The 15209-nt window shown below is 32.0% G+C and overlaps 1 protein-coding gene across 1 annotated transcript in view; it reads left to right on the top strand.

The window, feature by feature from the left end:
- The first annotated feature begins 5254 nt into the window (after positions 1 to 5254).
- LOC107161323 (uncharacterized) overlaps positions 5255 to 15209 on the top strand; it is a 44225-nt gene continuing 34270 nt past the window's right edge. Inside the window, exon 1 of the mRNA XM_089226829.1 lies at positions 5255 to 6337. Coding sequence (XP_089082955.1) covers positions 5965 to 6337 — 373 coding nt within the window. The 5' untranslated portion in view covers positions 5255 to 5964. The remainder of the gene's footprint in view (positions 6338 to 15209) is intronic.

Genomic DNA, 15209 nt, shown 5'->3' with positions numbered 1-15209 from the left:
TAATAAAATAAACATAATTGTAATCCCCTTTAAAAAAAAATTTTTGTAAAAATCTTAAACCATGTAAACATACCACAACTGTAACTAATGGCCATGTAGTTGCCGAGTTTTTATTTGATCAATAAAAAAAAAAAATAATAATAAACATTCGATATGGATCCATGTGTTTAAACATTTTGATAGGAATGTGGAATGTCCACACAACTCAGCTAAGTTCGAACGTTATATAAACAAATAACTTTTGATGTTCCGTTCATATAAGCAGGTATTGAAATGCCAAAGAATTTTTAAAATAATGACTGATTTGGGTGCATGGTCTATTTCCACTCCTCTGAATCAGGGCCTGGCAAGGTGGGCGCCTGCCGGGGGTGCAAAATATGGAGTAAGAATTGGGGGTGCAAAATTTGATATAATTAAATTTTAAAATCTAGGGAGGGGGGCGCAACTTTTTATTTTACCAGGAGCGCCGCTATTGAACGGCCCAGCTTTGCTTTGCATCCACACATTTATTCATTTGTTATACGAATTGAATGACCTTCGATTACTCTCTTGTTATTCGTATAAGCCTTGATATTAATTTGAAATAATATGAATTTTCATTAAGTTACATTGCCGCCGAATGATTCTTCGTATTCGATCTAACTCCAACCACCTTTTAATATACTGTGGGGTTTTCAAGTGCTGAACATAAACTTGTTAGGGCTGAATGGGCTGATAGCTCACAACATACCTAATCAAACTGTGAAGGTATCAAGCTGATAATGGTAACCGTCAAAATTCACAATACTGGGGCAAGGTACACACCGTAGACAGAGTCTTCATATTTAATAATTTACAATTTATGAACATGTTTACACACGAATATCTCGCTAAATACTAGTCTTATGGGAGGGGGGTTCCCTCCCATCTAGCTACGTCATTTTTTTTATCTCCCATCTTTCAGAAATCGTGTCTACGTCACTGGTCTTACAAAATAAATCATAAAATTATTATAAATTAAGCGTATAAGATGTTGTGTTTTATAAATAAAAATTCTTAGAAGTTACAAATTAATACCATCATGTTATTATTTTTATAGTTTTTAATTTCTATGTGCCAATGGTCTGTAAAATATATTTATGTGTAAAAGGACTCATACCCGTCGATAATAATAAATTAATTAAAAATGAATTGAAAAAAGTGTGTTTCGTACCATTAAACTAAATACATAACAGCATAATTATTTATATATCATTAAAAGAAAAACATGCTTTGGGACTCATTGCATCGGGTCCCGGGTGCTACCAAAGTTTTTGATCACTCTTGATTGCGCCGCTGGTATATGCTATATTTTATTATAAGCTATAGGTACAACTGTTGGTTATAGAAATACAGAAATAAGCCGTTGAAAGAGTAAAATATTCATCGCAGGGGTGTACAATATATAGCGTCATTTCGTCGCGCACATCATCGACCTTAACGTATAATATTATACAGGGGCCAAATTATTTAGATTCGAACGATCGACGGCGGCTGCTGACTATACGTGTGTCCTCGGGACATCGCATCTCGTCTCGCAGCAGGAATTTCGCTGTGTATTACTGTTTCTGTATTCTGTTTAAACATACACTCATGTATATACATATATTATATTGATATGAATTGTGGCGGTGGTGTTGTTAACGGTGGTGGCAGTCGTGGTGGTTAACAAACACAAACACACACTCGCTAAATTGCAGGAAAAACAAGGCGACGAATACATCTAAACTCGTCATCGTCGTCGTCGTTGTCGTATATACATAGCAGCTAGGCGAAATTCATTTTCTGCCCGCGGCGGCTACACAAACACAATATACCCGTTTGCGTAGGTTTCCGTGGGCGTGTGGGTGTAAGTATGTGTGTGTCTGTGTGTGCGCAGTGTACACTATTTACGAGCGGTTTTTCGTGGGGTGAAGATTGTATTATACACGCGTGTATGACGACGGATATCGCACATCTGTCACGCACAAAACTACGCGATGTCAAACACTTTTATAATATACGCATATATCCGCGAAAAAGTAGAATAATATTATAATGTATATCATCTGTATAAAGGTATAAATGATAAAACAATATAATATATGAAAAATCATAATATAGATGATGAGATAAAAACGAGATGAAATTTAATAAATCAGGGTATACTAAAGTAACCTTGCTGTATATAATCGCAGGTAAGTTTCAAACGTGTCTCGTTATTGAGTTGGTCACTGCTGTAATCATTTATTTATTATTGAGTAAAATTTGAATTCGACGATGAGATGTTTACGGTTGAAAACAATTGTGAGCGGAGATGGTATGTCAATCTACATTTCTTAACTTTCTAACTCTCTAATGGTTTTACTATATTAGAAATTTGGAACTTCGATAGTCGATCCCGAAGCATCATATAATTAATAGGTACGTGTAGGTAGGTTCCCCGTAAGAGGGGGGGGGGGCTGCTGGACCTTGAATACAGGGGCACGCTGAAATTAATTTGTAATTTGTAATTTTTGACATTTTGATAGTTATACTTATTATATAGGGCTCACAAATAAATTTAGTACAGGGGTCACAATATTTGATACGGGAGGTCTGAGTATAGGTACCTACGCTAAATTATAATCATAAGAAAAATACTCTGTGTGTGTTTTATTGCGGCCTTTTTTCCGGCTGCTATGCTTACACACCGCAAATGTCTATAATAATAACACGCGATTAATAACGACGTGACCGGCAGTGTGTTATATTCTTAGATCATATACGCTGGATAGAGCTATAATTTAAAATCTTGAAGCATAGCAGTTCGGGCCCGAAGTCATCACTGCACATGTGTAAAACTGTTTTATGATAACTGATAACAAAACACAAAATAATATTATAAGATATAACCGTCGTTATATACATTATAATATGCACATTATTAGTTCCTTCTCCGTCCCGCGCGATCTATTTCATTTCTCATGCATGCGCAATAAGTACTTCGGACCTGAACAGGTCTGCTTCAAACACGGACTACGCGTGATATACGCTGTATAAGTGTACTCGTATATGATCTAACGTTATATTATACTGCCACCTCTGAACTACATTTTGATGGATTTTTTTTTGGCCCGAGGTTTTTTAGCTTTTCCCTCTTTATCTTTACTCCACTATATTGTAAAGTGTACTTGCTGCAAACGCGATTATAAATTCTAATAAGTGTTTACACAATTTATCGCTTTTTCGTTTACATTAGACTATCGTGCTTTTTATTTTCATCTCATGCACCGGCCGGTACCTACACTGTTCACTCTCTCTCTTTTTCACCCTTACCGTATATTATACATGAATACTCACGTTAGTACGTCACACTATTTTATGAAAAACCATAGCACAAAGATAAATACTTATGGCTTCCATTGGCTGTTGTTATTTGTTAAGTCTAACACTTATCAAATGATTCTTATTTTTATGGCATATTTATGTATATTTATGTATTTAAATTGTTATTATGAATAGCACTTACAACGTGGGAAAAACCAGGATACAAAATATATATGATGTACAATATTTAAAATATAAGATGCAATATATTATTCGGGCTGACTCTAGAAGAGAAAATTGTGTGTCAATATAACAACATAGTTTATAGCCTATATCGTTTAGTAGTTCGTATTAAGAATTGATACTTGTAAGTATATGTCGAATATCATAAATAAATGCATACATTATGTATACAAGTATATTTATAATTTATAAATGTATATCATACTTCGTGTAAATAACGCTCGTAATTTGTATTTACTACAGTTCAGTATGAGGTCATATCTCATATAACACAACAAAAAACTCTAGCGACTTATGAAAATATAGAACACTATTATAATGTGATTGCAGTCTTCCAAATTTCGGGGACAAAATGATTCGTGTATGACGATATGTTCTCGGTTTAAAAAAAATATTTAAATGAATTATACTATACACTCAGTCCTAATCAATTACTTAAATGTAATAAACACTTTTCCACATTTCCAATTTGGATTCGAATCTTATCATTCCACTTCTCAACAATTTCTGCGTCTAACGAAATATCAAGTATATAATATTATATCAGAATATAATGGCATAACAAAACAAAATATTTTAAAATAAGATACAATAAACTATAAAGAGTATAAAGTGAAATATCTAATTAGATAAACAAATAATTAAATGGATACAATATTAATAGAATAAATAAAATAAGTAAAAACAGAATAGAATATATTATATTAACGACAGGTTTGAAAAATTACATAATATACAGGTGCTGCCTTTTTAGACGAAAGGTTCAAGCCTTTTATCGGATCTGACACGGCGGGTTTTTATATATAAATTTAAAAAAATTAACACTTCAACTGCAATATATATATAAACCAATTAAATCCTACATCTTCACTCATTATTAGAATATTACCTAAACCATATATTATATATAGGATACACAATACACATAGCCTATCTATAATATGTTTCTATAAACTGAAGGGTATTTCAATTTTCGTGCAACAAAAATGGCACGACCGCGCGGGTATTGTGTAGGTTCCAACGTGATTCCCATAATTTTAGAGTAAAAAAATCGGATATGTATATAGTACATAGGTTTTAGGTACCTGTATAATAAAGTAACAAGGGGTTTTTTTTAACGAAAGAAATCGCAACGGATTTGGCACACATACACTGTCGTAGGTATAATAATATAATAACGGCGCAAAACAGGCGATGCAGTGCACGCGTCTTCCAAGAGGGATGTGAATAGTCTTCGGTACATAATACACACACACACTCAAGTATAATAAGAAGGGATTCGTCTGGTAATACAACGATAACAATAATAATAATAATAACAATATAATAATATTATACTACATTACACGGGTGTTTTCGCTCGCGCGTCGGTTTACCACGGCAGCGGGGGTAGGTGGGTGTCAACCGTCACGATGAGCGCTAGCAAAAAAAAAAAAAAATACGGGGAAAAACAGGCGTACGTCGCTCCCCGCGCGCTCACCCCCTCCCACCACTGCATCATGTGGGGTGGTCGTGGTCACAAATCGCGAAGAGTGGTGTGGCAGCAGTGGTGGTGGAGGGCTAAGGGTTGCGCGCGCGCCGCAAGACCAATAGCGCTGCGGGGGCGAGTGTGTCGGCCGGGAACGCTCCGCCCATTCCGGGGGCCGCAAAGCCACTGCTGCCGTATGTGCCCCTCCGGCGGTGGTAGTGGCGGCGGCGGCGGTGACCGGCACGCCGCGCGCCGCCGACCGAATAAAAGGGGTGGGTTATTCGCACTTTTCTACGCGGTGGCCAGTTATTGAATTACGCAGGGCCATCATTTGATTTGGAACCGACGACATCGTCGTATGTAACCGCCGCGCGCGCGCCACCGTAATCATCGCCGTCGCCGTCGTCGTCGACGTCCTCTTCTACTGTCCGCCACCGCGTCCACCGCCGCCGCCGCCGCCGTCCTCTTCTCACCACTTACAATACGACGTGTATGAAACTATATTGCCGAACATATTATTATTATTATTATTATTATTATTATATCATCATCAGTGTTGTACCTATTTACGGATGTAAAATTATTATTATCTGTATTAGACAATTTTACGTACGGGCCGGTTTTTGCTATTGAAGTCGACTCCCCTCGTTTTCCGCGGACGTTTTCCTCACTTGATTTCGCTCTGGTGGGCCACACACGTATTGGACCTGTAGCGTCATCAGCAGCAAAATACTACGACAAATAACAACTACATTGCAATATACCTAACCGGTATATCTACCACCAAACGTTTTTCGCACACATCGCGTGATTAAAGTCGCCTTGCGATTGCAGCAGTTGCATCGTCCGCAGTATCGTAAATATATAGTACGTCATTGTATCGTCGTTGATACGCACGTGCACGCCGCCCGATGAGATAACGGTACGTGATAGCACGCCGCATCGTCATGGACTACTCATATCTGAACCAAGCCAACTTCGACGGTCTGACCGGCACCACCACGGCCGCGTCCAACATGGACCACGCGGCCATGGGATACGGCGACCTGACCGCGTGTGGCCAGATGACGCACGCCGCATATCGGTTCGGTCCCACTGCGTCCATGGCCGCCCGGTCGTACAATACGGCCATGGGCCATCACCTGTCGGCCGCCGCGGCAGCAGCGGCCGCCGCGTCCGGCAACGGACACAACGGCACCGGCGTCACATCTGCCGCTGCCGCCGCAGCCGCAGCAGCCGCCCGTGGACACCACCACGGACATCACCAGGACCATCACCCAGGGCGGCCGACCATGTTCTCGTCCGCAATGAACTTGCCAGGTAAGCCATCAGGCAACTCGCCAATGTAACGTAGTCTGTGACGAGCGATAGTTTCTAAGCCGCACAAGTCCACCTTTTGACTATAACTTATCAACGAGAAAAAACTGAACTTTTGTGTTTAAAAAAAAACTCAACATTTATAAGTTATATTCATTAACTTAAGATATAGTTTTTCCCATAATATTTTCGTTTTCTATTTAAAAGAAACTACCTAGTCGAAAATGGTAGAATTTATGGGCATATGGTAGAATAATTTTTTATTATGTTGCAGACTATAAATACAAGTAAAAGTAGTTTTTTTATTAAATTTTAAAATGGAACCATTAACTGCAGGAAAAATCAATTGACTTACGTCAAAAAAAGAAAATCAGATTATAGTCCATAAACTATAAAAATATACTTATATGTATATATATAATATATATATACACTAAATGCACCACTTGTAGTGAATTTCTAAAAAAAGTTGACTTATCTGATTTTTACAACAAGCCCTTTGGTTAAAATCTATCTGACGTGAATGCACCAAAGTATAGAAATAATACGTTGGCTTAAACTTAAAAATATTGTATAACAATATAGTACGAACGAGTTAAATTTGTACGTGGTTGGAATTCTAAAAACAATAATTGAATGAACATGTTTACATAAAAATCTTTCGTTTATAAAATTATCACATAATGCATAATATAACTATATATATATTCATTTATAAAAATAACCTTTAAGTATCTATAATTTCAGATGAACGATCGAAGCGCGTAAGCGTGAACTTCAATAATTTCTAACGACTAAAAATATAGTTACTTGGTGGCAGTGTGTTGCGATGAACAGTTTCCACCCGTTCCTAGTTTTTGAACAAAAAAAAAATAGAAATAACCTAATCTATACATATTAATGTTAACGATTATTAGGTATTTTTGCAAACGATAAATATCTGTTATTAATTTATTACTAAACTGTTCGTTATCCTCAACTAGGTAACGATTACTTTTAATTTTTAAATATACATAATTTTGTCGAGAATCAACTATAGTTAATGCGTTATAGCAAAGTTAATTATTTTCTTAATATTTTAACCTAACCTGCTTGTTAATTTTCTTAATAACTGAACGTCTTGGAAAACAAATCTGCCGCACATACCCGCATTTGAGTGGTTTAATATACGCAATTTTAATGCATTTTGAGAAGAAATAATAGGATAATCAATCTTAGGTTAATTTAAATACTAATTTAAGATATTTTTAAAGTGGCCCCATGTCGGTATAATAACAATGGTACCTAATAGGTAATGAGATTATATAGAAAAACGGTTTCGCCATTACGCGTGAGACATAGTTATACATTGTTTATGAAAAATTTATCAATTCGTCATACTAAATATAGAAAAGAAAATAACTTTATCTATGTTGAAACGTTTTTTGTTACTATAACTTAGTGTTTTTTAAATAAATAAATGAAAAAATAAAAAAGTAATCTGTATAAATGAATATTTTGGATTGTTTCAAGTTCTTAAAAACATAAACACGCAATGACATACATTAATTTCTTTCACATCATTAATGTATAATATAATATACTCATGGTAAAAATTAGGTAAGGCTAATGTAAAAACAGTTTTCATGGATAAATTTATTACGGATGGAGACGGTGTGGCATCGCCTTAACTAGGTAAATAATTCACTGAAACTTATAGCTTTATAATTAATTTAAAAATACTAGTTAAAAACTTGTTTTATGTATAATGGCTTTAGTTAATTACTCATTAATTATTTGTTCATTTAAATATTTAATCATTCTGTAAATACATAATTATGCGTTGATTTTGAATACAAATAATAAAATAAAATATATGGCTCATTTGTAAACAATATAGGTACATATATTTGGGTTTATAGTAATTAATAAGTTTAAGAATATTTATATTTTACATTTTCTATCGTTAAAATTTAATTTTCAGTGTACGTAAAAAATATTAATTGTTAAATTATTTCTAACTATGATGTCTTTCGTTTAATTTTTTTTTTTTAATAAACCTGCTTACTATTTATTTACTTCCTCAATTGTATTTATTGTTCATATTTTTGTAACAAATTGAATAAAACACTTTAAAGAACCAAAAAAATAATTAACCTATTATAACAAGAACCATTGAGTGGTTATATTCTTAGTAGATTTTTCCTTGTGAGGGTTGGTATGCTAGGTTATAGCAACACGTGTATTTTTGGCAAGGTTTTTGCCACTAAGAACCCGGGTGGTCACCCATCCGGGAACTAGTGATAGCAGGTGGAGCGTACATTTAATTACATTACGTGACTGATTGAAGTAACTGCGCTACCAGTTAAATCATATAGTACAAAGGAACATACTTAATATAATTTTATCGAGATATGTTACTGATATTAAACAATTATTATAATAATTACCTATTAATTATTATTACGAGTAAATATAATGATATCCTGCAACAGTTAAGGTATATAATGTTTTAATATCATATAAGAGTTAATATCTTTATTTCCAATTAATATAAAGGTAATAACAATAAGTATGCATATATATTATATTTATTTATTCATTAAAATCTTAAATCCTAAATTATTAAAAACAACTGTGGAGCAGAATACAAACACTTAGGAACAGTTAATATCACTTTCAATATTAAATTGGATATAAATGAGAAAAGCTAAAAAGAACATATTTTATTATTCAAATTTGAAACTATTAATTAAAAACATGCGTATTACCAGTAATTATTTGAAGAATTTAGCAGGGTATAGCATAAAAATTAAAATAAATTTTTATTTAAAATGATTGAATAAAATATTACAGTTATTTTAAATTTCTAGTATTAAATCAATTAATTTTAAAACAAATTAAAAACTATATCTTAGGACAACCAATGGAGCCTAATAAGTCTCGATTTATAAAGAAATATTTATTGCAAAGCATATGACACTCAAGTAGAGGTAGAGAAAACATGTATAGATAGTAGGTATATAATTGACTCTAAAATATTTGTGAGCCGTCGTCATTTTTACATGTTTTTTAAGCTTTCAAAAATATTTTTTACTGTGAATCTGGAAAAAACTTAATCGTATTTATTTATCTGAACGAATTCAGGCGGAAATATTTTTTTGCGTAGTCGTACGATATTTTGGTTGAAATTTAATATTTTCTCTTTTAAATTTCATGTATGTGTTTTTTACTTAATGTCTTTTAGAATTGGTACATAATATTTCATATCGCTTTATTCGCTCGACTTCTTTTAAATAAAATTATACCTACTACATGTGGTTTATAATTTATTTTTATTATTTCAGTGTACTATATACTGAGATATATTATGTTAACACAGATTTATATTATAACAAACAAATTTATATTAAAAAAAAAATATTTTAAATAAATGTATACTATTTGTATAAATGTATAATATTATATTATTAAACATGAAGTTGCTTTGAAAAAAATATCATACCATTTTATGTATTATAATAATACGGACATAACTTATCAAATTATAAGGATAAAATTATACTATTCAATGTAATCACTAATATCAGTATTATCACTTATCAACGCGTTACGTAGGTATTGTGTGATAATATCGTAGTAAAAATGTAGGGTTATTAGTAAATGTAATTTTTTATATTAAGTGTAGGTATAAAGTATTTCAAGTTTATAATGTTTTGACCGAAAAAAGTTAATAGTTATTTTATTTATTTCGTGTATATGGGTAAGGTTTCTCTAGGGAAATAGTTCTGACAGAATACATAAGTTGTGATGCATTTCAGTTGAGGGAAGTTTTGACAAGGGGTCGGACATCGTGATAGACAAGTGTGAAGACAAACGACCGGCCTGAAAAGGGGGAACTATGAGAAATTGGCTGGTTAAGTACGTATGACAGCCTATACAAATAGATTTTTTTTCGTCCCGAAAAATATATACTTTCCTACTTGTTTTATAACCACGATAATATTTGTATATGAAACAATAAATAAAAATATAATTTTTATATGTTTAATATAAAATTATCTATAGCGTATGGATATATACATAAATTTTGTACAATTTTAATAGGTATGATTAACAATTTGTACAGTTTATGTTACCGACAAATCTTATATATCTGTAGATTGAGCCGTATCATTTACTACTATAATAATGCAAATTTTAGGCTTGTAGATACGAAGCAAAGCAAGATCGTACGGTGTATAATCTTAAATAAAACAAAAAAATAATTACCTCACTTGTTTTTGTGAATCTATATAATATAGCACATTATATTCACACAAATTGATGCTAGGTCAATACAAAAACATCGACCATTAAGGCATTAACCAAATCTAACCACATAAAAATTGTATTATGGTTCATATTATATTCATTAACATTAAATTCAAAATTCAACATAATAATATACGTAGTATTCAACATTGGTCCTACCTGTATAATCTTTCGGAAATTTAAATTAAATATTTTAGTGCTTAGCTTCGATAAATTATGATAACATTGTAGTACTAGGAAGAACGACAATATAGCGTTGTAAACGTTTTATCGTTTGCGGTGTCAAAAAGCCCCTTAAGTTTAATAATAATAACAAGGACAATAATTGCAACAATGATCATAATAACTGACGTTATAAATAATTTAACGTTCTACGGTCAAGTCAGGAAAGAACGCGACATCATTACAGAGACGAAGGATGTAACTCAATTAAACATTATCCCGTCGCTCTTGCCACCACGAATAACTTTAATTAATTCAAAGGCCTAACTTGTTTATTTTTATTTTTCCTTCCTTTTGTCTCTGATATCGATCTTGTATATGACCTGTAAGGCTGTAACCAAGTGTTGGTACACCACCGAAATAATATGTGCATTTAATATAGTTATAATAACATAATAATATTTTGCAGGAACAGGATGTGTTCCACTTTTCAACATAGCATTTTTTTAAATAGATAAATAAAGTATAAATTTCTTTTATAGATATTCAGTTTTTAAATTTTGATCATAGATCATAATATTATGTAATAGAATTATATTTTATACGAATTGTAGAAGATTTATAATTCGTACTAGTGTGTAGAATGGCACCATAGCATTTATTCGTAATTCACAAGGACAAGTTATTATTAATAAACAAACACTCTAAAATACGATAATCGTATCTTACTGAACGTTAATCGGATACGCTGCAAAATTTAATTCTGAATGTTATAATCTATATTATATACTTTATGCATCTCGATAGAAAATTATAAAGTTCCTAGTATACATTGAATTATATTAGATAAAACTGATAAAAGTGTTGCGTGACATTTTATAACTCGGAAAGTCGTCAGGGTACAATTTCGTTCCATATATATTATACATATATATACGTAGACATCTTCATAAAACGCATTACGTATAATGTGTAAAACTATATGTATGTATATATTATACATATATAAACTCCTACGCATTTTTTCATGTACCTAAGTACCTAGTAATTTACTCAGATTAATAACTTTAGATGATATCTAATCGACAGCAATCGATCTATACGCCTTGACGTTAAATACCTACTTAAAAGTGTCATAGTTTTACGAAAACCTATAGCAAAAATAAAATGCTTAAAACAATAGTAAGGAATGATACAATGGTAATTGTAGCGTAGTATAGATGTATGGAAAATGCAGAGGTCCTGAAAAAAATATCAGTCAAATAATATTAAACAATATTATTATTATTCAGGTATTATAAATAATAATTGATGCATTTATGCATTTATGCATTTGAATGCATATTTTAATTATTGGAAAAAAAAAAAATTAAAATACTTCCTGCAAGTTTTGGATAACATAAAAACGGTCAATATTATAAAAAATGAAACTTTTGTTATTTTGTCGAAAAATTCGGCGTCGTAAAAACAATGAGAGTGAGTACATATTTTTACAGGCATATAAAATCTGTGGCATTGTTCCACATAATACATGTAGTTCAATTAACGTAGTAATATTCTCAATACTTACCCACCTATACCTCTATACAGCTATGCAAATGCAATCCAAAAAACCACTCTTCATATTATTAACATAATAATAACTTCACCTGCAGGTAAAATGTCCATATTTGAACAGTGAGACACGCGATGGAAACCATCAACTTATACACTGGTAAATTAAAAAATTTTGAAATAATTTAAAAAAGCAGTATAGTGGTTCCATTAGGGAGGTTTAAGTGGATTAAGCATACCTGCTGAGATATTAGCCCCCCAGATTTAATTAATTTAACAACATAAAATGCAATACCTTTTTTTTGTACATATTTATTATACTATGATATTAATAAAATAATAACTATTCATTGCATTCTACACGAATATATTTTGATTTATTTATTATTTTACATACAATTTATTTTAATTTTATATACAGATGTTGAAAAATAAAAAACTAGCTAATCTGCGAATATACATATTTAATTTTATAACTACTTGTATTTTCTATTGTATTAATACTAATGTAATATTAATATATAATTCCTGTATACAAAATGTGTAGTGATTAATTTGCAAATCATGAGTCGTGGCCTTGATGAGTGGACTCAGAGTGATGGTAAAGATTTTTAATCTGCAGACATTAAATTATATCAGGAAGTTCTAAATAATATCCTTAGTATACATAATAAACCCGCCAAGCATATGAAAAGGTGGAAAGTAGGATATATTAGCTCGCTTCAATCCCTCAAAAATGTTGACCAAGTTTAACCACTGAAAATCATGTAGGTACATCGCACTTTTTAAGTTAGATATTTTTATTGGTGTTTTAATATTGCTGAAATAGTAACGTATTATCTACCTATATGTTATAATACAGAGGTTCTCAATCTTTTTATATATGCGTATCACTTACACAGTTTGAAAATGTTTATGTACCACTTAACCAAATAACGTTTTTATTTGGTAAACAAAAGACAAACATTTTACACGTATGGAATATTATTTCTCTAAAAACTACAAAATTATGATAATATATGCGTATAATTAATGGAAAATGAAATATTCACTATTCACAATTATTATTGGTATAAAACGAAGGAAGTAATATAATACATCAAGGAAAAAGAAAGTTTGTGTTGCAATCATTTTCCACAAACATATTATGTACGGTGCAGGATATATATATAGTATAATATATATTATGGTATTCAATTTTTGCGAGTGTGCTGGCTGTAATATAATAGAAAAAGACACGGGTGCTAAAAATTGAAATTTGATTATATTATTATCTGAGGGACTCATAAGTGTGTGGACTTGTTGAGAGATGAATGAAAATAACGAGACTTAAGGTTTCCAGATTTAAAACCTAACAGATTGAGGCAAAAATGTGTTTGTATGTAGTCTACTTATTGTTACTGCGCATATAAAGATTTCAGTTTTAAATTTTTGGGACTTTTAGTATTATATTTAAATCTTAAGGAATATACTGCAGATGAGATACTGTAAATTATTTAGCGGTCAATTTTTTCGAAAGTGTTTACACATCATAATATGTCGAAATTGTATTATAATTGCATATCAAAAGTAGTTTCCTAGTTATTTATATCTTATCTATGGATAATAGGTCCGAAGTGATGGGTTTAAAAGATGTTATGTGGTGACTAATGTGATTTGAAAATTTTACTGATTAATATTAATCCATCTAAAGATTTATAAATGATGAGAACACACAGGTCCAAAATAAGATCTGTTTAATATTTTTGTGAAATTAATTTTAAGGACTACATTATCCATAGCATAAACATGTTAATAGGTAATTGAGAAACTAACGTACAAATTTTTAATTAGGTACATACATCAACATTTTCAAAAATTTAGGTACTAAATAATTTATAGTTTAAAATGAGAGTTCTTATTTGAAAAGCTAAGTAAAATTTATAATTTAAATAATAAAAATAGTACAATAAATCTCAAAAATTTGAAAATATTTTCTCTATAAAATTATCTAAGTATATTTAAAAATTCCAAAAATCAAAAATCGATTAAATATTAAATTCATTATAGAAGGGAAATATAAGGGTGAGTGTGTTCGGTGAATCATCCTGTATATTATATCTGCACTAGATATATGGGACATGTATAAATAATTTATAGGTAATTATCTAAACACATACCTACCTACCATTTTTTCATGCTTTTATTTCCTCTTGCACGCGCATACATAATATAATAAATACCTGCTGCACCGCAACATCGGTGCACAGATAGTGAGGGTGCATCTGCTGCGTGAGGGGTGCAGCGGTGCAGTGTGTAAATTATCTGGGAAGATCGTAAAAAATGGCACGATGTGTCTGTACATTAAAGAAAAAACGCTTCTCCCTATACCGAATAATATTATACACGCACACACACACAGACACACACACGCAGCATACAAGCGCATCTCGGTTAATGGGATTAAAAACCAGCGACAACAACAATGTACATCGTCGTCGTCGTGTTTATACACGCGTGTCTATACATATATATATTTCGCGTTCGTGTAGATAGTAATAATAATAATAATAATAATAATCGGATCGGGAGCGGAAGCGGTGGCGGGGTCGTTAAAATATATCACGAGTATACGACGGATGGACGACGGACGACGCGTATATTATATATATAGAGAGAGATATATAGACTGTGGAGGGTTGGCTGGGGGATGATGATGAGTGGAGGATGGGCACGCCGGCAGGATATATCCTACTCTCTCTCTCACACACACACATCGGCGTGGCATCGCGATGTTGTAGCGAGTTTATATATATATATATATATATATATATATATATATATATATATATATATATATATATAGCCGCCCGGGGAGATTCCGATC

This window comes from Diuraphis noxia, unplaced genomic scaffold (genome assembly GCF_037042655.1).
Source record: "Diuraphis noxia isolate RWA-SAM2 unplaced genomic scaffold, SU_Dnox_SAM2 contig0004, whole genome shotgun sequence".
Taxonomy (NCBI): Eukaryota; Metazoa; Arthropoda; class Insecta; order Hemiptera; family Aphididae; genus Diuraphis; species Diuraphis noxia.
This window is presented reverse-complemented; position numbering and strand designations above follow the sequence as displayed.